At 42.5% G+C, this 26,817-nt stretch overlaps 1 protein-coding gene across 5 annotated transcripts in view; it reads right to left on the bottom strand.

The window, feature by feature from the left end:
• The window catches only part of LRGUK (leucine rich repeats and guanylate kinase domain containing), a 105,701-nt gene that overhangs the window by 77,530 nt on the left and 1,354 nt on the right, over window positions 1-26,817 (bottom strand). For all 5 annotated transcript variants that reach the window (XM_044246592.1, XM_044246593.1, XM_044246589.1 and 2 more), the window contains exons 2-6: window positions 20,060-20,167; window positions 17,622-17,703; window positions 13,812-13,912; window positions 10,122-10,203; window positions 37-161 (exon numbers count right to left, since the gene is read on the bottom strand). In XM_044246592.1, the coding sequence (XP_044102527.1) occupies window positions 37-161; window positions 10,122-10,203; window positions 13,812-13,912; window positions 17,622-17,703; window positions 20,060-20,167 (498 nt within the window). The remainder of the gene's footprint in view (window positions 1-36; window positions 162-10,121; window positions 10,204-13,811; window positions 13,913-17,621; window positions 17,704-20,059; window positions 20,168-26,817) is intronic.

Raw genomic sequence — 26,817 nt, 5'->3', positions numbered from 1 at the left:
CTTTTTTTAAAAAAAGTAACTTTTGGTTAGACTCACCAGACAAAGGATCTTGATTGGCAGCATGCCTAAGCCGTTAATTGACGTGATCTTGTTCTTGGCCAGACTCAGGTGCGTTAGGCCACTACACAGCTCTAGCCCATTGATCTCCTCTATCTCGTTGTCTATACACCGTGACTATGTTTAAGGAAAATGTTAGAAACATTCTGAAGAGGGGCGCCCAGGTGGCTCAGTCAGTTAAGCATCCGACTCTTGATTTTGGCTCAGATCATGATTTCAGAATTACGAGATTGAGCCCCACATCGGGTTCCACACTCAGCACCGAGTCTGCTTTTCCCTCTCCCTTCTTGCCCTCCACCCCCAACTTGCGCACACAGGCTCTCTCTCAAATAAAATCTTTAAAAAGAAAAAACATTTTGAAAAAAAAAAGTGTCAGATCATCATTAGAAAAATCAAACGACAGCATTAATAAGGCACTAATACATGCCAATACAGGATGAACACTAAATGTTGAAATACATTTTTTTCATTATAGAAGTTAATACTAAAAAAAAAAAAAAGAAGTTAATACTGGCACTGCTTAAATTATTTTAAAGACACAGCTTTTGAGTATGCTCAGTTGCATTCTGCATTCTTAAGTGACTCATTTCGTCAGTGAGGAGAAACATCTCAGGGTGCTTCAGAAGCTGCCTCCTTGTCAGTGATTTTCCTCGGTTCCTTACTGGTTTCCACAAGAAACTCCTGTGCTCTCCCCCAGTAGGGACTTCGGCTTCGTCATCCTGAGAACCAGGGGAACAGCCTGGGAGATGTCCCCGGTGGCAGACAGGTGGTAAAGAACCAATACCTGGACACAGAGAGGAGCAGCCTTTTCTGTCTCTGTTGGTTTCTCTTCTCCCTTTAAAATAAATGAGGCCTGGGGCACCTGGGTGGCTCAGTGGGTTAAAGCCTCTGACTTCAGCTCAGGTCATGGTCTCAGGGTCCTGGGATCGAGCCCCGCATCGGGCTCTATGCTCAGCAGGGAGCCTGCTTCCCTTCCTCTCTCTCTGCCTGCCTCTCTGCCCACTTGTGATCTCTGTCAAATAAATAAATAAAATTTAAAAACTTTAAAATAAATGAGGCCTAAATTCCATCTTCATTTCCTCATGTTAAGTTTCTAGTCATTTTAAAATTTAAATTGCTTCTGTGTTCTATCCTTAGAATCACCTAAAATTGCAGTCCCAAAGTCACCAATTCTATCCCCCTCTCTCCGCTCTCAATCTCTTCAGCAAATTTTCAGGATTTAGTATCATTTGCGCACCACAACTCATTTTCCTCACAAAGTAACTGAAGATAGGGGCGCCTGGGTGGCTCAGTGGGTTAAAGCCTCTGCCTTTGGCTCGGGTCATGATCCCAGCGTCCTGGGATCAAGCCCCGCATCGAGCTCTCTGCTCTGCGGAGAGTCTGCTTCCTCCTCTCTCTGCCTGCCTCCCTGTCTGCTTGTGATCTCTCTCTCTCTGTCAAATAAATAAATAAATCTTTAAAAAAAAAAAAAAGTAACTGAAGATATCACGGTTCTCTCAGCCATTTGTAATCCGCAGGGCACCCAATCAATCAGCAAGAGTTGGCATTTTTTTGCTTTAAAACATCTCTTTAATTATTCCCTTCCTCTCAGATCACTCCACTGCCAACTTAATTCAGCTTTAGCACCTATGGGTGCGTCTAACGTCCATTTCTTCTTGCCTCAAGTCACCTGACTCAGGTAGTCAGGTTAATTTTTTCAAAATATTGATTAAATATCATGTTTCAATCAAAAAATTCTCACAGGACAAATTCCAAATTCCTCACTCTGGCATCAGAAGCCCCTGATTTTACACAAAGCCTATTTCTCCAGTTTCATCTCTGTTACAACGCAGTGAGAATTCCCTAATTCTGCCAGGTCAGTCTTAGCAGTTCTGGAATGTACCAAGGACTTTCTTACCTAGCAGTGTCTTTTTTATCATACTGCTTTCCTACCCTTCCTAAACCCTGCCCATTCCTCAGGACTTAATTTCAAATTCCATTTCTTTTCTTTCTTTAACATATACATTAAACCAACTTCTTTATGATCTCATTTTGAAAGATAATCTCATATTCTTATTTCTGTTGCTCTTAATTAAGTACTCACAAAGGACAGGCTGGGAGAACATATCTGCAACAGAAATAGTAGATGAAGGATTATTATCTAGAATACATAAAGAATGACAATAACTCAATCCAAAGAAAGAGTAAAGACAGAACCACCCAACAGAAAATGATAAAGAGTACAGGGAGGAAATTCTCAAGAGCAAACCCAAGGGGCTAATAAACGTATGAAGTGACTCTGCTTCACCCTTAATCGGGAGAATGCAACTCAAGGCGCCATTCCTCACCTATCAGTTTAGCAAGCATTTTAAAGGGTTCTGAGGAACACATTGTTTCCTATGATTGAGGGTTCATTATGTCGGAGCCAACTTGAAAGCAGCCTGGCAGGGTCGGCTGTAATTGTAAATTTGTCACATCAACTTCAATTCTTGATATCCACTCTGGACAGACCATTTCTTCCTCGAAGCCTTTTCTGGTCAACTTCCAACCTCCTTCCTATCTCCTTCCATTGATCATAGAATCAAAGAATTTTTTAAAGGGGAAGAAAAGTTGATTAAGTATCACAAAAACAGGTATTTTGCCTCATAATTCTCTGTAGATCCCCTAACTCCACTAGTTACTAATTATGTGACTCAACTTCTCTCGGCTCAGATTTTTCACTGGTAGAGTGGGAATAGCAAACAATGGGTTGCTATGAAAACTGAAAGTTTGATCATGGAAAAAAAAAAATCATTGGAATGAGGCTCACAAGCTATAAGGTTCCTCACAATTATAAGGCAGTTATCATTACCCCATTAAAAGCGCCAGAAGCCAAGGAATCACATCCTCTACCTGTTGGCCAATAGCACAAAACGGAAGACTGAAAGCCAGCATCTATTCCAAAAAGATGTAGGCAAGAGAGATAAATTAGGAAACCAGAAGCAGTGAGGATAAAGTACTACCAAATGAACCAGACACTCCTAATTTTTCTCCATTGGTTCCAGATTTGATCCTTGGAAGCATAGTCTCACTTGTCATCAAATATGCATTTTCAAATGTACTTTCATGAAGCTCTCCTGCCAGGAGAGCTCTACAAAGCATTCATGCTCACAAACACCACACTCTTTCTGCTTCTGCTTCCTCTGGGCTGTTTAAATAATCATTCTCAAACCAGAACGAAGACCAGATCTTTGCTGATACAGATGGTAACAAAGGCTGTGAAATGTGGGAAACAGAGATTAAACTCACCCACAGCTATAGATGAAATAAAATGTCCTTAGAGTGGCAATCTTTGGCAAGAAAAATTAGGCAAGGAAAACTTCAAATGGCCATCTGCCTCCAAGTAGCACAGGAAGAAACAGTCCTTAAGTCCTATGTCAGGCGCACTAGTGTCCCGGTAGTTCTGCTCCAACTGATACGAAGATGCTCAATGGGGAAGAGTAAAACAAATGCCTAAGGGCACTGAGTCAGGAAGCCTTCCCATGGGAAGGGGGCAAGGATCAGAAAACAAGGACTTGGGAATCCTGAAACTGTCAAGAGCTAGTGGGAATTGACAAGGCAAGCTTGTTTATTGTGCATGCAATAATTTTCCAAGACATCCGAGGCTAACCCCAGTTCTCTCGGTACATCTGCTTCACTCTCCAGCTTTGACGAGTACAGCAAGTCAGGTTTTATGAAATTCACCTCACAAGGGCCAAGGGAAGAGGAATACAGGTGCCTCACTGCAGTTGGGGGGCAAAGTTGCAAAGTTTCTCGAGTTGCAAAGGCTTGAGGAACTGACTACACAGTTCTGCTGAGAAATAAGTGCATTTCAGAAAAATTGTCTATTTCCCAAATCTTCACTCCCCTTTAAACTTCAAGGAATTTCAGTCTCTATAAATTAATCACATTCTTGTCTGAAGAGTACTCTTTACAATGGCCTGACACCCCACCCCAACCCCCAACTCCATACTCTCAAAGTCACATCATCTGTGACCACGAGTAATGATAAAGGTCAGTATGCAGGAGTGGTCCGTACAGAGTTCTGAGTTCACAGCTCGCTTTCAGGAATATCTTTATCTCCCTCATCTCTCATCTTCTTATTTTAAGAACCTGCATGAAATGTTACTTGTCCTTCCTCTGAACGTTATTCTTTTGCATTCTTTCATATAGGTCTTGGGACTTTCCAACAAGAAGAAATATAATCTGGTAAATCACGAAGCCATTACAACGAATTAGCTTACTGGGTTAACCCTCTTAAGTACATTTTAATTTTCAAAGGCCACTGGCTATCAGAAGAAGGAGACTCAAAGAACTCAAAATCATCATACCGCATTCCAGCTCTAAAGTTTTACATTTCAGTGAATAAATCTTTTACGGTGGAACTTTAGGTCCTCAGAAACTGAGGGACGGAACCCAAAGGCACATAAGTGTAACTTGACAGCGAGGGAAGAGCCCCACAATGTAGTTTTACATCTTGGTGAGGCTGCCAGCAGTTTGCTGAGCTTGACATGAATTATTCACTAGTTCTGTATTCGCTCTTATTCGTTTGTCTACAATCATAAAATATGGTTCGGGTGTAGAGAAAACAGTTACTGAGAAATAAGTAGGAAATCCATCACAATTCTCTTAGTAGGGAGAACCGCAATGATAGCTTTAATCAAAACCAATCCTGAAAGATCTATATCACCTTACCAGTGAAAAATGTTCTTCACTATTGGAGTGAATCTCTAAAAAATGAAACACACATGCACTTTAAATGGCTAGGTGATAAAAGTAGTTAGGACTCAATGAATTGCAGCATGGGGAAAACTGGAATTTAAAGGACAAATCTCAGGACAACCACTGACCAAAGATCCTGGACAGTAAATGAGCCTCCCTGGGTCTTAGGCTCCTCTTCCATAAAAGAACAGTTAGTAGTAGAACATCTCTAAAGTCCAGTCTGGATTTTAAAATTCTGTGAATCACTTTTTAAAAGCTCCATGGCTCTATAATCATCTAACAAATTCTAAGGAATAATCAATCTGTCAATACTTACTGGTAAAGAATACACAGCATTCTTTCTTAAGAATATTCTTTCTTGACTTATCCTTGACAAAGTCTATCAGCTTGTGATTTAGGATGATTAACAATTAATCATCAGTTAGCCACAAATGGAATGACAAAATAGGATAAGATAAACCAAAAACTTGATTTCTTAAACCAGTCCACTTACAGGCACTAATTTAATCTACAATCACAATGTCAGCATTAACCAGGTCGATTAACGGACCTGTATTTATTTTAAAGAAGTGCTTTTTAACGCTGCTAATTACAATTTTGTTGAATTATATTTTAAACAAAAGTGCACATGTTCCCCTCAAATAGAAAAGATGTATTCATCCACTAAGGAAAGCTTGAACATAAAAAGCACAAAAATGATAACCACCAAACCCCTAAAAAGGACACACGGAATGGCATCAGATTAGGAAAGCGTGCTCTGCAAGGTACGACAGAGGACTGGCTAGCTTAAAGCTGGGGATCTTCAGGTGCACTCCTCAGACCGGCAATATCGGCACCATCTGGGAGCTTGTAAAAATGCAAATTCTCAGACCACCCCAGACCTACCCCACCAGAAGTTCTGAGGATGGAGGCCAGCAAGTTTTTTTAACAAACCCTCCAGGGGATTCTGCTACAGCTCCAGTTTGAAGCTTGGTAAATAACTATTTTCAAAGAAATTAGTAATTTTCAGATTTAAAACATTTTTTTTAAAGATTTTATTTATTTATTTGACAGAGAGAAATCACAAGTAGACGGAGAGGCAGGCAGAGAGAGAGAGAGGGAGGCAGGCTCCCTGCTGAGCAGAGAGCCCGATGCGGGACTCGATCCCAGGACCCTGAGATCATGACCTGAGCCGAAGGCAGCGGCTTAACCCACTGAGCCACTCAGGCGCCCTAAAACATTTTTAATAGACACAGGTACAGCATTTGCCCATACACAGCCTGTGTATATTTATTTTTAAAAATCTAGTGAACACTCTGGAAATGGACCCCACCTTCAGCCCAAGAAGAACACGAACAGTACCTCACGTCTACCTCCACACGCCCTCCTGTTGCATCCAACGCCGCTCTCTCCGAGAGATGGCCACCATGCTGAATTGTCTACTTCCTCCTCCCCTTTGGTTTGATACTAAAATTATATTTAGTTTTATTAAGATGCAGCCCTACTGCTCCATGGAGATAAATTTCATTCATTTTCCCTACCGTAGGATTGGTTATTATGAGTATAACGTAAGTTGTGCTTTCTCTTATCAATGAGCGTATGGGCTACTTCAACTTTTTGCTCTGACAAGCAGTGTTGCTACGAGCATTCTTAGACAAGCCTCCAGATACACGCTGCTAAACTTCCCATATGTAGGCATGAAAGTGCTGGGCCACAGGGAATTTCGATGTTCATCTTTATAAAAGAGCATAAAATTGCTCTCCAAAGTGGTTGAACTAATTTCATACCCAAAGGAAGGGGGAAAAAAAAAAAGAGAGAGAGAGAGAGATCCTCTTGACCTACATGTTCTCCAACACTTGGTATTTTTAGATTTCTTAAATGTTGTCACTTGAATGGATGTAACATAGTATATCTCATGTGGTCTTGGGCTGCATTTCTCTGAATACAAATGAGGCTGACATCAAGTCATGTTACTAGACTTATCGGACTCATTTTCTGTAAAACACTTTTTATACATCTCCCATCTTCCTATCTGGGAACATGGAATATATTTCTCTTTTAGGTCTTTACTGCTCTTCAATAAAGTTTTATTAGATTCCTCCCACAGGTCTTATTCATTGTTAATAAGATTCATTTTTATTACTCTTGTAAATGGGGTCTCTGTTTTAAGTTGTGCTTTCTAATTGCTTGTTTGTGATGTAGAAAAATGCAATTGATTTCCTTTTATTGAAGTCATATCCAACTACTTTGTTGAGCTCTCAAAACTATCATTTCTAGTAGTTCATTGCAAGTTATTTTTGATATTCCCTATGTACAATCATATCACTTGCAACAACAACAAAAAAGTCTTTTTATCATCTCATTTCTATTTTTATACTTCCACGTTTTTTTCCTCTGGTTTTTACAGTGCTAAAACCACCAAAACAGTGATGGATAGAAGGGGCAATGGTAGAGATCTTTGCCTTGTTCCCAATTTAAAAAACATTTAGAACATGTCCCCAGTTAGGACAAAGTTGCTTCAGATATTTTTATAGACCTTTTCAAGTTGAGGAAATTCCCTATAACTAGTTTACTAATAGTTTTTATTGTAAATAAGATTTTATAAAATTCTATCTATGGAGTTTCTAAACCTATTGATCATATGGTTTATTTCTCTTAATCGGTTAACATAGTTAATGACATTTACTGACCTTCTAATATTAAGCTATCCTAATATTCATGAGATAAACCAAACTTGGTCATGGTATTAATTTTTTCAAACACTGTCAGATTCAGTTTGCCAATACATGGTTAGGATTTTTACATCTAGATCATGGGTGAAAGGAGTCTGTCATTTTCCTTTCTCTTATCATTCCTCATCTGCTTTTGGATATCAAGGTAATCTCATTAGCATAGATTGGGAATATGCCTTCTATTCTCAATCTTTGAAAGATTTTGTTCATTATTAGAAGATCTGTTCTTAAAAGTTTGGATCTGGGGGCACCTGGGTGGCTTAGTGGGTTAAAGCCTCTGCCTTCGGCTCGGGTCATGATCCCAGAGTCCTGGGATCGAGCCCTGCGACAGGCTTTCTGCTCAGTGGCGAGCCTGCTTCTTCCTCTCTCTCTCTCTGTCTGCCTCTCTGCCTACTAAAAAAAAAAAAAAAAGAACCTCAATTAAAAAAAATTGGATCTGGTGGGAGTTTTTTTTATATGAGTATTTTAATTTAATTTACTTTATATGAATTGCATTTATAAATACAGGACTACTCAGGGTTTCTATTTCCAAATCAGCATACTTTTCTAAGAATTTATCCATTTCATTTAGGTTTTCAAATGTACTGGCAAAAAAAAATGTTGTTTAAAAATTCTTATGCAAAGCTTTTCAGTCTTTTCAAAAATCTAATCTAATAACATAATTATATACAGTATGTATGACACTCTAAAACAGAACAAGAGGCATATTCAGTACTATTTAAAAATGAGCCTACTATCTATTCAAAACGGTAAGTTAAGAATTTGTTTCATTAAGAGTTTATGAAGGGTAGCTTGTTTTGGCTCCTTGTGTTTGCATTTTAAAGACCACAGGTGAGGAATGCTGCCATGTTACATTTTAATTATGTGTCCATGTTCTGAATTTCAATTGGTTCTGCTGTAATGAGGACAGCTTTTTATACTTTGGAGAGAAGACTGAATTGCTACATCTAAAGTCAGGTTAAAAAAAAAACAACCAAAAATCCTAGTTTTCTTCATGGTGTTTGACATTTACAAGTCGTAACAGTTTTTCACACAGAAAAATAAATTTATGTAGAACTTAAGTCTTCCGTGATAGACATGTTTTAAACCGCACCCTCTGTTTGGAGTCCAAAATCCTGTGGAGTTGTTTTCTCTGACAGTTCCATGTTATACACAGAAGGGTATTTTTCTGGGAGGCAGAGCCCAGATTGCCATGTGACTGCCCCCATTCAGGGTGCCCTAAGCTGGAGCTCTGGATGCTCCCTCCTCCTTTCTGGCTGGTAGGAGTCCCCAGTATGGCTGACTTCTAGACCAGTACTTCTCAAGCTTTACTGTGTACTTCCCATCACCAGGGGTCTTTTTAAAAATGCAGGTTCTCATGTCAGGGGTCTGGGGTAGAGTCCCAGAGCCTGCATTTCTAAGAAATTCCAGGCAATGGTGTTGCTGATATCATTAATCTTCCCTGAGCAGTGTTCTTCTAGGTGGTCTGAGTGGACTTCTGAGTCAGGTGGCTTCTGGGTGGTCAGCCTCTACCTCCTTGCAAATTCAGTATGTACGATGTCAAGCATCAAGTGAGAAGTTCTACGGACAGGTGCTGCCAACGTGTACTACTTTTAGTTTGCCATCAGAGCATTTCATTTTGATCATTTTCTCATTAGGATACATTTAGGAGAACTTGCTCGCTTCAAGAGCACCAGTTAAATGCCCAATAATGGCACATTCCACACACCAGTTCTAAAGAACATGGCGCTATGTTCGAAGTTTCCCATCATATATGAAAAAGGCTTTTCCCCAATAAAATACACACTCAAGACGATATCCCTTCTGTTCTCCCCACATCTCAGTCTCATTACAAGTGTAGTGTTCTAACTGCTGCCCTGTCCCTGGAATGAGGCACCCAAGGGCAATCAATTCATTCCCCACTCTACCCTGAAAAAATCCTCAGGTGGGCAGAGAGATACCGAGAAAGAGAAGACACTGCTCCCTTAGCACCCAGAAAACATCAGTCTCCGGTGTAAAGAGACTCCAGCTCATTAAACTCACAGATTCCCAATTAACCCTTTAGGATCTTGAAGCTGGTGTGTGCATACTTCAAGGTAGATGATTCTCCATGGGAACCTGACTCCTGCAGTGTATATGTTCCTGAAGTTGGCTGCTCATCAAAAGAGGTTGTGTTTTTGTTTTTTTTTTAAACAAAAGTATATTTTAAATATGCCATAGGAAATAAATAAATAAATACGCCAGAGAAGCTTGCTATTTAAAGGGCAATTACTATGAATTCTTTGAGAAATTAAAAAAAGAATCACTTATTTTCCTTTTGGTCATATCTGAATTTCCAGATATGGACCTTATTATATAAAACAGGACACAGGTAAATTTCAAGAGTCAATTAAAAATAAGCCCAGGTTTATCAGAAAATGACTGTCTTATGTAGCTTTTTCAGGTGGAGGATGTTCTTGGCAAGCTCTGACTTACAATCTTGCTCCTTGGTAAATAAAACATGATTCTTCATTTTGTGAATATCAATTCTTAATCATTCAAATGAGTCACACATCTCCAGTAAATTGCTTATCTGGTACCACTCCAAGTCATCCAAGAACACAGTTATTAACAGGCCTATTACCCAAATTTCCCCTTTATTCATTCAAAGGATACTGTCCAAAATTAGTTTAGTGAGAGTCTGGTATTCTGACAAATCACGCATTTCAGAAATTTGATTGTAGGAAAAATCCACCTTCTGATGAGAAAAAGAGAACAATAGGTCAAAGTTTATTTCTCGTCTGCTTCACCACTATAATTTCTCGCATAAGAAGATCTTTCTGGCCGTGGGGTTAGAATCCATTACTGAAAATATGCCAAGGCTAAGACAGCCACCCATATCTAATCACGTTCTGTCTGGATCCTTGTCTGTTCAGTCTGAGGGACGGGGGAGGAGTCCCCCACCCTGGGCCCAGTGGGACACCCCCACCCCCAAACACTTTCCATTCCTGCTGTTCCTCTCTCCATTTCTGGCAATCACTTCAGGCTTTCTTCATCTTCCCACAGAATTCACCTCAATTCCGCTTTTACCACCATTTCCTTCATTTTCTCTGCTGCCCCACAAGCGGTATTCACTTAGTTCACATGTTCATCTTTTCTCTGCCTTTTCTCCTCTCTCAATATATTCTCCCGAGTCACTTCTCAAGTGCCAGAAAAATCTTTCTTATTCATCCCTCAGGCTACATCTCATCCACTTAACACCCTTTCTCAAAACGGACTATTTTAGGAAAGCCTTTTCAGCAACATGAGTTGTTCTTTCTCCAAAATAGGAGATTAAAGAAAAACATTAAGTAACTTTTAATATTCACCCATGAGCAAAAGATGAACAAAAAGGATTTAAAAAAAAAAAAAAACTTTTTAAAAATGCTACATTGGTAACTTGCTGGGCACATGTAATAATTCTCTGGAAAACTATCAAACAATGTTCTAATGAGCACTAGTGCCCTTTAAAACAGGGTCCCCCTGTACAAAGAATACTTTATCAATGTATTAAGTACTAAAAACTTTAAATATTAAAAAGCATGTTGAAAACTCAAGTGCCAAGAGAAGAAAACAGATTAAGTTGATTCCAAGTTAGCAACAGGACCACACTGTCAGTAAAACACAAGTGTGTGAACCATGTGAAGAAACAGTAATATGCAAACAAAATACTATTAGTTCAAAAACCCCCAAACAATTGGAACACAAAAATTGACGCCAATATAAACTGCAACTATGTCAAACACAGAGCACGGCTGACCTAAAGCATTCAGTCTGAGGCGACCGAATGAAGTTTCATATTCACTTTGGTCTTCTATGTAATTGTGACGGACCGGGAGTCAACACAGTGATCTAGGCTTACTTATAATTGACACTTTTTCCATTAATACTTTCTGTTCTTGGGCCATAGTCGTGTCTGCTCCTCTCGAACTCTAGCCCTCTCTGGGCCACATGCCCATACTGTGCCCTCTGGCACCTGTGTTATCAGGTGTGCTGAGAGGCTGGAGAGGGTTCTGACTGGGGCTCTGACTCCCCCTAGGAGTTCCACCGGACCCGGAGGCTTGCAGGGAGTCCCAGCCACCAAATGAACCTGCTGGACCTACTAAGAGCAAAGCATTCTGGGAAATACAGAGCGTGCGGAAGAACAGGCCCTGTGTTCAGGAAACGTGAGCCTTCTCTGGCTGGTGGCCCAAGGCTCACAGATAATAAGTGAACAGGATGCAGAGCTTTCTGAGAGGGTGGGACGGGGTACACAGGCCTGGTTTCCTGGGTAGATACAGGCTTTGGGTGGCAGACTTTGGGTTCCATCCCAACCCTACTACCTCCCAGCGAAGATGACATATGTGATTTGCCCTTTCTCTACTCTGGAGTCCTCATCTGTGAAATGGGACCGTCCCAGCTGCCTCACAGCGTTACAGGGAGGACTGCTTAAGGATAATGCCCTGAAAACACCAGCAGGCCTGGGTCATGGCCCCCAGGCTGACGCAGAGTTCACAAGGGCTTGGAGCGCGTCACCCGGGGCGGTCTGGCTCTTGGCAGGCACTTCTCTACAGGGACCGATAGATTTGCTCTGAACTCTCTGGGAGCTCAGAACCTTAAAGACAGGGTTTCTGCATTGTTTTTGTTCATTGGTGAAGCCTTCTTGGGGGAAAGGGTGGGGAGGGTGAATGGAAGAAATTCCAAGGAAGTTTTTCCCAGGGGAAGGGCTCACTCGGTTGCCTTGACTCATTACCCCGGGGCTTAGGACAAAGCAGAACGGGACAGCAACTCTGGGAGAAAGGAAACAGCTCTGCAAGTACGATTCCCGATCACCTGGAGATCTCGGGGCCCCACACCGAGTACAAATAGGCACCTCGTATGGCTTATTTGGACAAAGGAATGTCAGCTTGGCAATAAGTATAATTTCAAAGGAGAAAAAATTGTACCCCAGTACTGAGAAAAAAAACGGGCTAAACATAAGAAAAATTAAAAGAGCGTCTCACTAGCAGCATGGGTGATGTCAGATTTTGATTTCAAACCAATTTTCCTATTTGTGCAAACCCTACTACTTGGGATCCGAGTTCATTTGGTTTGTAAATAAAACAAAATAGATAATAAAAGGCAATAACTGATGTCCAATCCTAAAAATATTTAATGAAATACATTTGTCTACTCGAACACTAATCCCAAGCTCCCAGCGACGGCTCTCAGATCCGTCAGCACATTAGAGCCACCTGGGGGTCCTTAAAAAAAATTCCACACCCGGGCCTTATCTTGGGCCTCTTGAATCAGACTCTCTGGCAGGAAGATCCAGGTGTGTTTCAAAGTCCCCACGTGACTGAAATGTGCAGAAGAGTCTGGGAACCACGAATCTTTAAACTGTCTGTTTCAGTGTGGCCCACGGACCGGCAGCAGCAGCGTCCCTTGGAAGGCTATTAGAAAACACAGTCTCGGGGCGTGTGGGTAGTAGCTCAGTGGGTTAAGCTGCTGCCTTTGGCTCAGGTCAGGATCCCAGAGTCCTGGAATGGAACCCTAAGTCAGGCTCTCTGCTCAGCAGGGAGCCTGCTTCCCTCTCACTCTCTGCCTGCCTCTCTGCCTGCTTGCGATCTCCCTCTCTCTGCCAAATAAATAAATAAAATCTTAAAAAAAGAAAAGAAAAGAAACCACAGTCTCGGGCCTGACTTCAGAACCTCCGGGGTCAGAATCCCTGGTTTCGGCAAGAACCCCGGGTGACTGTACGCACATTGAAGGATGAGACCCGGGGGCACCTGGGCGGCTCAGTGGGTTAAGCCTCTGCCTTCGGCTCAGGTCATGATCTCAGGGTCCTGGGATCGAGGCCCGCATCGGGCTCTCTGCTCAGCAGGGAGCCTGCTTCCTCCTCTCTCTCTGCCTGCCTCTCTGCCTGCTTGTGATCTCCCTCTCTGTCAAAGAAATAAATAAAATCTTTAAAAAAAAAAAAAAAAAGCACGAGACACGGCCCAGAGCCAGCTGCTCCATCGACTCCCGTTCACATAGTTTGGTTCTGTGTCAGTTGCAAAAGCAACTTCAGAGAAGCAAGATCAGAAATCATTGTTGGGGGAAAAAAAAAAAAAGTAATGTATTTAGCTGTGAGAGAAAGAAGGTAGTTCTTCAACCTGAACACTATTAGCAAAGCTTCCTAAGATTATCTGCAGACAGACCGTCTTCCTTTCTCATAAATGATACCCAAATCCCTTCTTATTTCATTTCAGACACTTACACTATTTGCTCCCGTATCTCAGGCTGTCTGAATTCCCTATCTGAGCACTGGTTTGTGCCTTAATGTACTTTGCAGACCACTTAATGAATGAATGCGATGATCAAGTCTACCTTGAGATTTTTGGGTGGCTTGAAATTGAAGAATGTCGTCAATTTATTGTGAGAAGCATTAAGTTCTAGAAGGTAAGGCATACAACTCACACAAGACAGATCTGGGGGGAGAAACAAAGAAATAAGGTAAGCCAATAAAATCAAAATTAGACTAAGTCATTAAAAACAGCTTATGTTACATCAGAGCATTTTCTCCTTATGCCAGTTGCAAGCACTTCTTAATTATTCCAAGCAAGTGAAATGAATAAAAATAGGAATGCATGAAACACAGGCAGTGTGGAGAACTCTCCACCAGTTCCTACCTTCACCTTCTTCCCCAGGGCCTCCCCTCCTCCTCAACACTTTTCTAGCTACTGGTACACCCTCCAGGTCCCAGCTCACTCTCCCATGAACTACTAACAGCCAAATTCTTAAAAAATACCAGCCTCGGGGTGCTTGGGTGGCTCAGTGGGTTAAAGCTTCTGCCTTCGGCTCAGGTCATGATCCCAGGGTCCTGGGATTGAGCCCCGTATCAAGCTCCCTGCTCTGCCGGAAGCCTGCTTCTCAACCTCTCCCACTCCCCCTGCTTGTGTTCCCTCTCTAGCTGTGTCTCTCTGTCAAATAAATAAATAAAATCTTAAAAAAACAAAAACAAAAACAAAAAAAAACACCAGCCAGCGTTAGAGGAAAGGATGAGAAACTAAAGCCATAGATAATCCCCTTGATAATTAGCCCCTAAGTGACTATATTAAGTCTTTTCACAAAGACTGAAAATGCCACAATGAGATAAGTTTCTTTGTTATAAATTAAATTTTGTTTTAGTTGGACTTAGCCCTAAATCTCATTAATTATTTGAAGTGATATAAATTATTGCTGTTATTTTACTTTGGCTCTGGATTGGTTCAGAAGTATGTCCGAGTTTTGCTCTTTATCCCAAGCAAATATTCTAAACCTCGAACACTAAGTAAAGGACAGCTCTGCTCTAATGACAGTAACATATAAAACATAAAAATGGTGAAGTTCTGTGTTGCCCTTCTCTGCCCATCTACAGCAGAGGCACATTTCGAAGCAGCAGCATAAATTAGACGAAGACTCAGGAAGAGGGTTTACAGCCCTGTCTCCAGCAGGAACTCCAGTCTCCCACCCGAACAGAGTAACCGTAACAGCTTTCCCTCTCTTTCCATTCTAGGTCACAGAAACAGCTATTATGTTCCCACGCCCAGGAAGTCCTCTAGTGGAGCAGCGGGGGCCTACCCTGGAGTAGGCGGAGAAGGCACCATGAGCACACCCCTCGGCCCACCTCCCCCTCAAACATCTTTCCTTCTCAAGATCCCGCCAAATTCTACATCATTTCTCTAGTCCAAATCACACCCGTCTTTAGTCTGTCTTTATGGAATTCTTCTAGGATGGACAATAAACTGAGACTTAATTGGTGGGACTTAATGAGTGAATCAAGGAAGGCTGCCTGGAAAAGGAGTCTTAAGGTGAAACTGTCATGACTTTATAAGTCTTGCCTATTTGTCCTTCCTGAGCTCAGCTCCCATTTCTTTCAGTCAACTCTATTACCATCCAGCGGACCCCAGGCCTCCTTAGAGCTGATCTTTCTGTGGGCAGGTAAGTGCTGGGCCATGGAGCTGTCCTGAAGCAGAAGCAGCTGCTACCACTGAAAGGGAGCTACGGAAATGGCGAGTACATCCCAGTTCTGTAGATGACCAACCCTTTCAAATCATCAGAGGAAAAAAATGCAGGGTCTGATTGTTGGCCCTCTTAACTCTGACCGGCCCGTTAATCCCTACTTGGTGCAGTGACCTCCGTGTCCACCAGATGGCAGGAGCTCCTCGCGTCTACAAGGGTGGTTCTCAAACTGAGGTCCTGGGTCGGGCACATCCGGCTTCCCAGAGGAACTAATCAGAAATGCAAATTCTCGAGTCCCACCCCAGATATACAGAATCAAACTGAGGGCGGGGCCCAGCCTCCGGTGTTTTAACGCCCGCAACCCCCTCCCCCACTAGGTGATTCTGATTCAAGTGAAAATCTGGTCTACATCAGAACATGAATTAAAAAAAAAAAAGAAAATATACTGTGCCTTACACATAGTAGGTTCTCAAACACTGGATGCCCTTAAAGATTAAAGACAACTGATCTGAGGAAAGCTCCCTTCGCAATTGCGGAGTCCCAGCTCAGGCTGAGGGGTATGAGGCCACCATTGGGGCATTGCTGCCATTTCCCATCACATTGCAATTCCTTACCCAGGGATAGAAACGTTTAAACCTGGGAGTGGTGGCGGGCAGGGTAGCTCCTGCCGGTGACACTGAAAAACACTTCCTGATGACAGGATATCTGGGATTTGATTAAAAATAACCCTAGCGGGGGCGCCTACCTCACTCACTCAGTTAAGTGTCTGCCTTTGGTTTAGGGGATTAGGTCATGTTCTCCCCGACCCAGGAATGGATCTCGCTGCTCAGTGAGGAGTCTGCTTCTCCCTCTGCCCCTCCCCTCCCTGTGCTTGGGCTTGCTCTAAAATCTTAATAACCCTGGGGGAGGCGGTCAGGAAGGTATAGGTGAAACCAGATAACACTACTGGTTAAATGTTGAACCTGAAAGTTCATTATAATTGTCTCTTGTGCACATGTTTGTAATTTTCCATTGAAAAAAAAGGTTTCTAAAACTAGAAAAAAATAACTCACAAACAGTAGCATTAGAGGAAAAAATGATGTTGGACTGGTTCTCAGCCACTGAATTGCACAGCTGGATTTTTTTTTTTTTAACGGATGGATTTTAATTACTGCTCTCCTAGGAGGGGAAGAAATCAGAAAGGGGCCAGAGAAAACCATTCAGCAACATTCAACCGTCATGAAAAAGACAGGCTAAAGCCACCAGTGGAAAGATGATCAGCAAAAAAGCAGGTCGAAAACAACTGCTGAGTTCCCTCCAAGTCTAACGAAAAGAAATTGGACACTTTAACTTCAAATAAGATTAGAAAACAAGAATCAAGGTTTGAAGAAAATGTGACTAATTGCATTAAATGTGAGCAAGATTTCACAACAAATACAGTACGGAGAACCACAAGTGGTGCAGTGGAAGAACCAGCTACATGTAAAGAGACAGTAAAAAAAAAAAAAGAAAGAAAAAAGGAAAAAATAAATGTGTGGAATCCCTGGCACTCAAGTAAGAAGAAAAGAAGTAGGTGGCCAGAATTAAAATGTAGATGCAAAAACAAAATTAAAAAAGAATCCGTTAAAGGAAAAAATGGTGGGAGGGGGCGAAGGACTAATTCATCTGTACTGAATAAACTAATAGGGGGAAAGACAAGGGAATCATCAAATATTCAGGAAGTATGAAAGAAGTAAGGAGGTGTCTCTTACAAGGAAAAAACAAGGGGCGCCTGGGTGGCTCAGTGGGTTAAGCCGCTGCCTTCGGCTCGGGTCATGGTCTCAGGGTCCCGCATTGGGCTCTCTGCTAGGCAGGGAGCCTGCTTCCTCCTCTCTCTCTCCCTCTGCCTGCCTCTCTGCCTACTTGTGATTTCTCTCTGTCAAATAAATAAATTAAAAAAAAAATCTTAAAAACAAGGAAAAAACAAAGCAAACATTTCACGGGATACGCTTCAACACCACTGAACGATTTGAACCACAGACTATGTTGCATGTCAGCTGACTTTACTCATCCCCCATGGTGCCTTTTTTAGATGCAAAGCAGAGCTTCGATATGTAAAGGGATCCATAGTAGCGCTTACACCAAGTTTTGTAGTATTAACCTCTATGACATACTGCACAGCTTTAATTTCGAAATAACTGAATGATGCATCAATCTACTAGAACGAAAATTACATACCTTCAATTTTATTTACTGAAAGATCCAACTTCTGTAGGTGAACATATTCACAGAGAATGCTAATATCAATTAAATCACAACCCTGAGAAGATAAAAGGTAAAAAGACTTTAATGCTGCTTTAACAGGTTAGTACTCTGTCATCTCCCAACACCTGGAAGTAAGAGTGGGCAGAGATCCAGAATTTCTGTTAGTAATGATAGTACACTTATACTATACTTAGAGTAGAAGTATAGGAAAGATATACTTACTTATAGTAGAAGCACAGTAGTTAAATGAGGGAACTACAGCTGAGGTCTCCTACTAACCGGAGCTCAAAGCAGTGACAAACCCTTTTTAAAAAAATGCATTCCTCTGAAGAAAAAAATAGCTTGGAAAATTAGTGATATTAGCAAGAACAAATACAACATGAAAAGGCAAATTAAAGCAGTGTTGGGTAGACCTTTAGAGTTTTATTATTTTTTTAAAAAGGAGAAGAAAAAGAAAACCCCACATAATAGCAGTAAGGCCAAATCTTTTCTCTTGTAGAAGAAAAGGCAGATGCCTAGAATTTAAATGAAATGCTAAAGAGATCACGTGTCACCAGATCGTTAATAACACTGTTACCTACATTTTCACAAGGTCCTGTTCAAAGCTCCCTCACAGTAATCTCATCTGACCAAGTAAAACTGCGATCCATAAGGCAGACTAGTCCCAATTTGGTGATGAGGAATAGGAGGGACAGAGAGGGATTGTGAATAACCTAAAATCACACAGCAAATTAGCAACAGAGAAGCAGATCCAAGTCTCCTAATCCTTCTCCAAGATTCCTTCCATGAAATTGTGCTTCTGGAGAACTTCAGGATGGGGGAAGAGAATTTGATCCCTTGGAACAGACTCTTATCGCTGGTTTATATTACAATGTCCAAATCAGAAAAAGTCAACCAATGAAGTATCATGATAAGCAAGTTCTCAAACACACTGATAAAATGTTTAACGAAGGCCATAAGAATAATGTAATAAATATGAAAGAAGCCCTACCCTGCACAAGGCATTCTGCATGATGAGAAACACAGTGCAATGATGGGGTAGAGCTGAACTGTGCCCTTAAGAAACTTGGACTTTGGCAGGAGAGAGGCTATGTATGTAAGTAATAAGAAAAAGTAAAAAATAACGTGTAACATTAGATATAGGGGGGGCGGGTATCACCAAACCAGGCAACCATAAGAAAGTGTATGCAGTAAGACAGGTTATAAAGGCAAAGTAATTCAATATGATATATCTCAAATGTAAGGAGGTCAGGGGCAAGGTAAGTTAAGCGTTAGTCCGTCTAGCTGAAATAAGATTTAAAGGATTGCTTTTTTTGTTTCTTTTTGCAGATCAATTTAAGGCATAGCACTACATACATGAGTAGAATATTGATTGAAATGGACTTGTGCGGGGAGGAATTGGGTGCTGGTATTCTCTACCATTCCAGGGCCTAACATAGGGCAGTGCGCACAGAGGCTCCTGGTGAGTTACTGCTTACCTGGCCAAGTCATCCAGAACATACTGTAACATAAAAATGGTAAGAGATTACAGCCTTAATATGCTGTCCTCGAAGAATATGCCACGGAACCAGCATGGGTGAAAAGAGCTTAATATTTCTTGGATAGTTTACTAGTTCAAATCCAAGAGAGACCAAGATTATAAATTGTATATGCTCATTATACATACTTCAGCCATATTATAGCACAGTAGCAAAATTTCAGTGTGCTTTTTGTTCACCTATGTATCTGCCTTTACTGTGTGGCTCTCCAAGGAATATTTAATACTTCATAAAATAAGGAAGCAAAAAGAGTTAAATTATTTTTCTAGGGCTATAGAGAAACAAAAGGAAGAAAGAATCTGAAATACTATTAGTACCTTTCTATTATAGCTTTCCTTAAAAGTGAAGCCAAGATTATTGTTAGTATCGATATCTTGAAAATTGATGAACAACACATTTTTATCTTTAATAATGGGTATCTTGGAAAGTGAGCTGTGGCTCAAAGCACTTATTTCTTGACATACTTGGGGGGGGGCAGTCAATACCAAAATACTTTGTTCCCTTGGATTTAGATATTAATTTTAGTTCTGGCACTGATCAGAGAGAAAATTTTTAAAGAGTTTTTGATTGGTTTCACAGAGTCAAATTCAACTTCTGGAAAGAAAGCATTGATTACTATAATACAGATTACTTAAGATGAAAGAAACAGACTGATGGGGATGAAAACAAAGGAATTCAGGGGCTGATTACTGGACTGCCCAGAGCGCTTTGATGCCTCACATAACACAAATAACTTATCACCAGTCTCCATCAAATGAAAGACTGTGAGATCTAGGCCCACCACAAGAACTATGAACACCAGAAAAAATAGATATGATCCAACCAGTATTAAGATGTAGCCTAGTCACCCCATGGTGATCTTCTCATACTCACTGGTAAAGCTAGATTGAGATAGACCTGCTCAGTCCCGGAGCCTGAGCGCCCCAGCTGGTGAAGGGCATTGGCCACAACCTCCTCTCTCAGGACCCCATCAAATTTCTCCTGCAAAAAAAACAAAAACAAAAAGAAAAAAAACAGGTGGATAAAGGACTTCCATTAGAAAAGAAACAGTCCAGGCGTGCCTGGGTGGCTCAGCTGGTTAAGTGTTGACTCTTGATTTAGGCTCAGGTCATCATCTCATCATCTCAGGGTCATGAGATCGAGCCCCACATCAGGCTCTGCAGTCGGTGGGGAGTCTACTGGAGGCTCTTTCTCTTTCTCTCCCTTTGTCCCGCCCCTTGCTCTTGCTCACTCCTGCTCTCTCTCAAATGAACACATAAATCTTAAAAAAAAAAAAAAAAGAAAGAAAGAAAGAAAAAAGGAAGGAAAGAAAGAAAAAGAAACATAGCCCCATTGAGTATATTACATATTCAGGAGCTGACCCTTCCAGAATTTATCAGCCCTAAAGAAAATTCTATGTTGAAGACACATACATAGGACATATAATCAAATATCTATCAAATAGGTGTTCTTATTGCTGCGAAATTGTCGGGTGGTCACTTGCATTAGGTATTCAAAGTGACATACAACAGCAATGGAAACATCACTATTAGTGGTGAGAGCCATGCTGATTGAGTGCTTCTCTGCTCCAGAGAAGAGCTCTTAACGATCAATTCACTGAATCCCCCTGACAACCTGAATACAGACACTCTTAGTTCCATTTGACAGATGAAGAAACTAAGGCTTACAGGGGTTAACTTGTCTGAAACCCCATAGCTAGTGGTATAATACAAACGATTCCGTCAGACCCCAGGGCAATTCTAACGACTATCCCAGACTGCCGGCCTCTACCCGAAAGGATTGTTGCATCCAAATTAAGGCAATTACTTTGCTAAATCTGGTATTCTTGCTGCGGGGGAAAAAAGAAAAAAAGAAAACAGGTTCTCTGCTTCCTATTAGCTAATTTTACTGGATTCATACAATTTACAAGATTTATTAAAAAGGTAATAATCAGGGCGCCTGGGTGGCTCAGTGGGTTAAAGCCTCTGCCTTCGGCTCAGGTCATGATCCCAGGATCCTGGGATTGAGGCCCGCATCGGGCTCTCTGCTCAGCGGGGAGCCTGCTTCCCGTCCCCCCCCCACCCCCCCACCCCGCCCGCCGCCTGCCTCTCTGCCTACTTGTGATCTCTGTCAAATAAATAAATAAAATCTTTAAAAAATAAGAAATAAAAATAAATTAAAAGGTAACAATCACTGCCATAGGAGATTGGCCCTTGGTATGTAGAAAGCCATGACCAGTGATGCGTCAACATGCCCTTTCCCCAAAAATAAACAGAAGAGACAGCAGGTAGATCCATATTAGCTCCGTACTGCCTTCAACCCTATGATGACCAGCACATCAGCACGAGGACACAACCCCAGTAATCCCATCAGTCACACTGATATAATTAACGGTGACTAGCGCCTGCTTATACAATGATGGCAAAATACTCTCTCCAGTTCTATATTAATTCAGGAACCAACGGTGCTGCTCGGGCTGCTGGTACGGAGGGCGAAGTTCATAGGCTTGTGCTAGTAGCCAGAGTTTCTCTGGGCCACCCCTCCACTAGCCCAGGAAAGCAAATATCGCTCATGCATATAGGGGAGACAGGGCCCAAGCTGTGAGGCTGCACAGGCTTGGTTTGAACCCCCAATCGGCCATTTTGAATTTGTGACTTTGGGAAGATAAAGTTTTCTCTGAGCCTCTTATTCTTTATCTGCACATAGGGAATGTTATTACCTTCTCTTAATGGGTTAGGGAGAAGGAAAAACAAAATACTGTAAAGCTCTTAGTGCTTTGCCTAGAACTATAGCAAGTGCTCCCACTGAATGACCGTTGTTTCCACTAACTGATGAAGTTGGAAAGTCTGCATCTTAAGGCTTCATTCTTCCATCCCAATCAACCTGTTTACAAACGGAGGAAAGACACTCACTTTTCTAAACACAGTTCCAACTTCTTATACAACGTCTGGGAAGGATTAGACATGGAGGTGTTACCTTCCTCTCCAAAACTTTCCATCTAAATCTCTCAATTTTTTTTTTTTTAAAGATTTTGTTCATTTATTTGACAGAGAGATCACAAGCAGGCAGAGAGGCAGGCAGGGAGAGAGGGGGAAGCAGGCTCCCCGCTGAGCAGAGAACCTGATGCGGGGCTGATCCCGGGATCCTGGGATCATGACCTGAGCCGAAGGCAGAGGCCTAACCCGCTGAGCCACCCAGGCACCCCTAAATCTCTGAAGTTTACCTGACCCACACCCTCTATTTCCTGGTGTGAGAAGACATTGCCCCCCTGCTGATAGTAGGTAAATGTCTGCCTTTCAACACAGCCATGGATATGGAGCCCGGCCGGTCAGCATTTTCCCAGCTCCCCAGCGCAAGCGTCCCCATGGCAACCCCCTCGCATGTCCCTTGAGGTTCTTGCCCTTTATCAGCATCATGCTTTTCCCTTCTGATCTTTGGTCATTTTCAGACCTTTAAAAGCCCTACTTGATCTTGGGCAGTTTCAGAGCCTAAGGATGGCCCCCGTCCTACTCCCAAGCACTCACGCGTGCACACACACGTGTTTCTTTTTCAACTCCAGACACTTTAAAGTTTTTTTTTTTTTTTAATTTATTTGACAGACAGAGACCACAAGTAGACAGAGAGGCTGGCAGAGAGAGAGAGAGGGAAGCAGGCTCCCCGCCGAGCAGAGAGCCCGATGCGGGACTCGATCCCAGGACCCTGGGATCATGACCTGAGCCGAAAGCAGCGGCCCAACCCACTGAGCCACCCAGGCGCCCCAACTCCAGACACTTTAAATTGATCTCTACTTGGCTTCAGCCACTCGTTGCCATGGCCACGCCCCGGACCAAGTCATCATGCTGAATGGTTCCACCTTAGAAACCTCAGACCCTAGCATTCTCCTCTGTGGTCCTACACTAACCTCGTCTTGTGAGGACAACATCTCTAGCCGGTTCATCCTTTCCTCTCTGAGCCTACCTGTCCCCTCTCACTTCCTTCCCTGCTTGGTATCCCCTGGGCCATTTCAATGTCTCTCTACCCTTAAGTCTTGGACTCCTCATCCTCTGACTCAAACTACCGCACACGTACCCAAACCTGAATCAAGTTCACACTCAACTACTGCGCTACGGCAGGGACTGTGTCACGCTCGTCATTCATCGGAGACAAACATCTTTACAGCACGCCGGGCATGTGCCAGCCAGTATGCTAGGCTCAGTGGATAGAATTATGAATAAGACATGGTGTCTGTCCTTAAGGGATTTACAGTTCAGTCTGGGAGACCGACAAGTACACAAGCAATTTCAAGTCGTTTGATAAATATTACAATACGAGTAAGCAGGGTGCTTTGACCATAAGCAGGGCATCTATTTTTTGCCAGTTCTAGGGGGAATTAGGAGGTTGGCAAAGACTTGCTGGGGGAGAAAGCAATGAAGTTAAGACCTAAGTTACTAAGTGACTCTGGCAAAGGAGAAGAAGGGGCAGGAGAAGAAGACCAAGAAGGTGCTGCAGACAAAAGGGCAACAGGTACGAAATTCCAAAGGCAAAGGCGAGCAGGGCCCACTGGGGAAACTAGAGTTCGAGATAGCTGAAGCATGAAGTAGGAGGGGGAACACGGTGCCTGGTACACTGTAGGGGCTCCAACACAGCTGAGTGAATTAGAACTGCTCCTGCCCTTGAGCTACTGAGTGGGCTGGGAGGGGACCCCCAAGCCATGCACGCTGGTACCACTCCAGTGTCAACCGTTAGCTGCGCCCGCTGCTGTTCCAGGCCCGCTGCTGTTCCAGTCCCTCATTCTTCACCAGCTGCCTTTCAGCTCCCACCCTGGCTGTCAGATCTCCAACCTCTCCTCAAGCCTCCAGGGGCCTCCCCACCTTTGTCCCCACTCTAAGCAGGTGCACTGCTCCCCCACTTCCCACAGAAGCGACCAGACATCCACCCTGCCAGCATTCTGCTCCTGTCCGAACGCCCTTCCTTCAGGTGTCAGAGGCAGACTGCTTCTTTTCCACACTCAGGGTCCCCACTTGCTGTTTCCTCAGGGACCTTGCGCAGGGACATCCATGTAGCCCTCTTGGCCTGCGATGTCAGCCGGTCTCTCTCCATCGTTACTCTGTACTCTGTCAGTTCTCCAGCGACACAAGTCTGTGAGTCCCTTCCTGTTCCTTCAGCTACAGCTCCGGCCTCCCTCAATAACCGAGCTACTGCAGAGTTGCTTTCGCATCCTTTAGGGCCCCCTCGCTCACCTCCCACTCACTCTTCGGGGCACTTCGGTTAGGCTTCCATCTTCAGGACATCACAAAACCACATGGGCCAAGGTCTCCAAGCACCCTCAAATGGGGAAAGCTAATGAGGACTGTTTAGGGCCCTTCCCGTTGAACCTACTGGCAGCACAACTCCACATTTTTAAGAATCTTCCTTGCCTTGGCTTTCCCTCACACAATGCTTCTTTCTTCTTCGCTTACCATTCCCTTCCTGTTGCCTTCCTTGATTTCTCTTCATCTGCTGCACCCCCTTGGGGTACATTCTTCCCTTGGCCCTCCTCTTCCTGGATGATCCCACAGACCCCAACGCTGATGATCCCAGGACTCCTATCCTGAGGCCCTCTCACCTGATTTCCAGAATCATGTGATTCATCTCTCTACTCTTTCCTGTACAGCCGCACCTGTCCCCTTTGAAACTGTGGTGGAAATTTCCTGTGGTGAACAGCCTTAATATGTCCCCAGACTATGCCAGAGACCTAGCAGTCATTCTAGACTTCCAATACTTACTTAGTAATGTCCCACCTTAAATATTTTACATGTCTTCATCTTTAGCTTCTTTTCCATTCCCACTTCCACTTCCTTAATCCGGACTCTTGTCTCTCCTCCAGAGACATTGCTAGAGGCTTCTCATGATCTGCCTGTCTCCAGACTCACTATCCTCTAATCTAACCCCAGTCGGGGCAGCTGCCAAGGGAGCTCCTCACTGCTTAGAGACCCAAGTCCATGGTCTGAAAACAGCATAAAACCCTCCAAAATCTGGCCCACACTTCACCTGTGTGCCCACATACCCCCTCTCCACCCAGACAAGGGTGTGCTTCCCTCAAAGTTTGCCATGATTCCTGCAATCCAGCTGTCATCTGTACACACCTAAGTACAACGCTTCATATGCTCAACAGCTGTGATTTACTCACATCCTTAGCTGACCTTGAGTACAGGGGACACCTATGTCCTCAAGAAACTTCTCGTTTTCTTCTATCTTTACTATTGTTATTATGCATTACCTCTGTAACTTTTAGGAAACTACTCTGTATCAGACACTCTTATCAAGAACTTGAACAGGCTTTCTTATCAGATTTGATGTTTATAACTATCCCATGAGTAGACATTACCCACATTAAGTTACTGGCAGAGTAGTTTCCATGCACAAGACACATGTGATGGACCCGTGTGGAGTCAGAATGGCTCCTATATAGTAATCATTCAATGAATATTTGCTCAAAGTCAATGAAATTTACCTAATCACTTAATAAGCTATATATAGTTAGCAGATAAAAAACACATGTGTTATTATTTGTATCAGTAAAAATAATATATTATGGTACGTATTTTACTTATGGTTCTCATCTAAGTCTCACAACTCTCCTATGAGATAGGTATCATTAGAATTCCCAGATTACAGAGGAGACACAGAAGTGAAATAACTTACTCAAAATCTCAAAACTAACCAAAGGCAGCATTCTGAACAGCTGGTCCACCTTCCTTGAGTTCACCAGGGGCTTCTGAGACAAATTATGCCGTAGGCACTCAGTAACAACTGTGACCATCATGGCGTTATAAACCTTAGCCAGGTGAGGAGATGGACAATAAATCTTTGAACATGAAAGTCTAAATTTTTCCTCAATTCCAAGTTTTCAACTTATTCAGCCTATTAAAATTCATCGGATACCCCAAAAAGCTAAAATAAGATGTAAGAATACAAAATAAATATTAATATTTAGAACATAAGTGGAGGAAAAAAATAAACTTTTCCACACACAACCTACAAGCCAGGGATAACCAGTTCAAGTCAACACCCCCCTACGGTTTGTTAATGGCATACTGAACACAGGTTAATACCAGCACTAATGAAACCCACAGCCCAAGAGCATGTGTTAATTAGAATAATAAAGTAAACCGGTGATTCATCTGTGAATTCCTTTGGGGTGGAAGCTGGTAGAAACCATACAAACATCTCAAAGTTGTAAAAACACTGCTAGTTTTGCATTTATCACTGTTAAGGGTAGCAAAGTAAATCAACAAAAGATGAATAACGTAAGTAATAATTTTCTATCATTAAGAGAAACTAATGTGTAACCAGCCCAAATAGAAGGAAGGAGAAGAGGAGGATTCAAAATGGGAGAGAAGGGTGGAAAAATGGGCCAAATATTGAAAATGGATAGAAGGGTGTTACGAGAAAAGGGAACCCAAGTGGGAAAAGAATGTAGGTGGTTAACAGTAAAATCAGAAGAACATAAGACAATGCAAATTACAGACAGGTGAAAATGAATAAACAGGACAAATGAGGAAAGGAGTTTGTGGAGGAGAATGGGACTAGCAAAGAAAAACATATTTGGCCTCAAGGAGAAGAGGGCGCTAGGAAAATGCACAAAGATGCAGAGCAGGGAAGCCAAAATATCACAGAACCGGGGTACTGGA

The sequence above is a fragment of the Neovison vison genome, chromosome 4 (assembly GCF_020171115.1).
Source record: "Neovison vison isolate M4711 chromosome 4, ASM_NN_V1, whole genome shotgun sequence".
Taxonomy (NCBI): domain Eukaryota; kingdom Metazoa; phylum Chordata; class Mammalia; order Carnivora; family Mustelidae; genus Neogale; species Neogale vison.
Note: the sequence above shows the minus strand (reverse complement) of the source record. Positions and strands in the feature narration are given on the sequence as shown.